The following is a 965-nucleotide window of genomic DNA, read 5'->3' as shown; positions in this document are numbered from 1 at the left end:
CCTCCTGGCCCTGGGGTGAGGAGGGGACACATGTCCCATACACCACAGTGCACCCGTGTTGCCATAGGAGCATGGGTGGCATCCCCCCGTGCCACCAGCACCCTCCTGTCTTTGGTAGGACCACACCGGCCGTGCTGTTCTGGCAGTGGGTCAACCAGTCCTTCAACGCCATCGTCAACTACACCAACCGCAGCGGGGATGCACCCATCACTCCCAGGTAAGCATCCCTCTGACCAGGTCCTCGGGGCACCCCAAAATGCCGGGGGGGTGCCTTGAGTAGCTTCTTGAATGGCAGGGGGCTGTGAAGTGGGACAATGGGGACCTGGCACAGCCAGAGATGGACACCAGTGGGGCTGTCAGGGTTAGTGGTAGAGCTGGTAGAGGAACCCAGGTGTCCTGATGCTATTGAAAGACATGCTGTCCCCTCCTTTGGGGGGGTGGTGGGATGGGGGGACCCTGGCTTATTGGTGTCACCTCCTGCTCTTGCAGCCAGCTGGGGACAGCCTATGTGAGCGCGACCACGGGGGCAGTTGTCACAGCACTGGGGCTCAAATCTCTCACCAAGGTAAGGTGGCCCTTGGCCATCACTGGCCTGGGCACCTGGACCCTCCCCGTGGGGTCTCCCTGAGCTCTGAGCTGAGGGGGAGATTCACCCCATCACCTGCGGCAGGGGAGAAAATGGAAGAAAGGGGTTTCCTGGGGGCACCCGCACCAGGCAGCCCCTCTCCCCAGCAATGGCTCCAGAGATGGCCTGTCCCTCCAGCCCTGCTCCATCCCCAGCTGGATCTCTCCAGGCTTCTTTCACCCCTCAGCCTCCCTCCAGGGCTGGGAGGGGACGTGGGACCCCCTGGACCCCCCTGGTCTATGCAGTTTTCACTGGCTGGACGTTGCAGGGGAGGAGGGAACGGGTTTCCTCGGTGGGGCTGGGACTCACCAGAGTCTTGCAGGGGGATGGGGGGAGAACC

At 62.8% G+C, this 965-nt stretch overlaps 1 protein-coding gene across 1 annotated transcript in view; it reads left to right on the top strand.

The window, feature by feature from the left end:
* Positions 1–71: 71 nt before the first annotated feature.
* The window catches only part of LOC104077227 (sideroflexin-1-like), a gene marked incomplete at its 3' end in the record, with an annotated part of 2,653 nt that continues 1,759 nt past the window's right edge, over positions 72–965 (top strand). Inside the window, exons 1-2 of the mRNA XM_009578380.1 lie at positions 72–217; positions 490–565. Coding sequence (XP_009576675.1) covers positions 72–217; positions 490–565 — 222 coding nt within the window. The remainder of the gene's footprint in view (positions 218–489; positions 566–965) is intronic.

Source organism: Fulmarus glacialis, unplaced genomic scaffold (genome assembly GCF_000690835.1).
Source record: "Fulmarus glacialis isolate BGI_N327 unplaced genomic scaffold, ASM69083v1 scaffold21915, whole genome shotgun sequence".
Lineage (NCBI taxonomy): Eukaryota > Metazoa > Chordata > Aves > Procellariiformes > Procellariidae > Fulmarus > Fulmarus glacialis.
The sequence above is the reverse complement of the archived record's forward strand: the minus strand, read 5'-3'. Positions and strand labels throughout refer to the sequence as shown.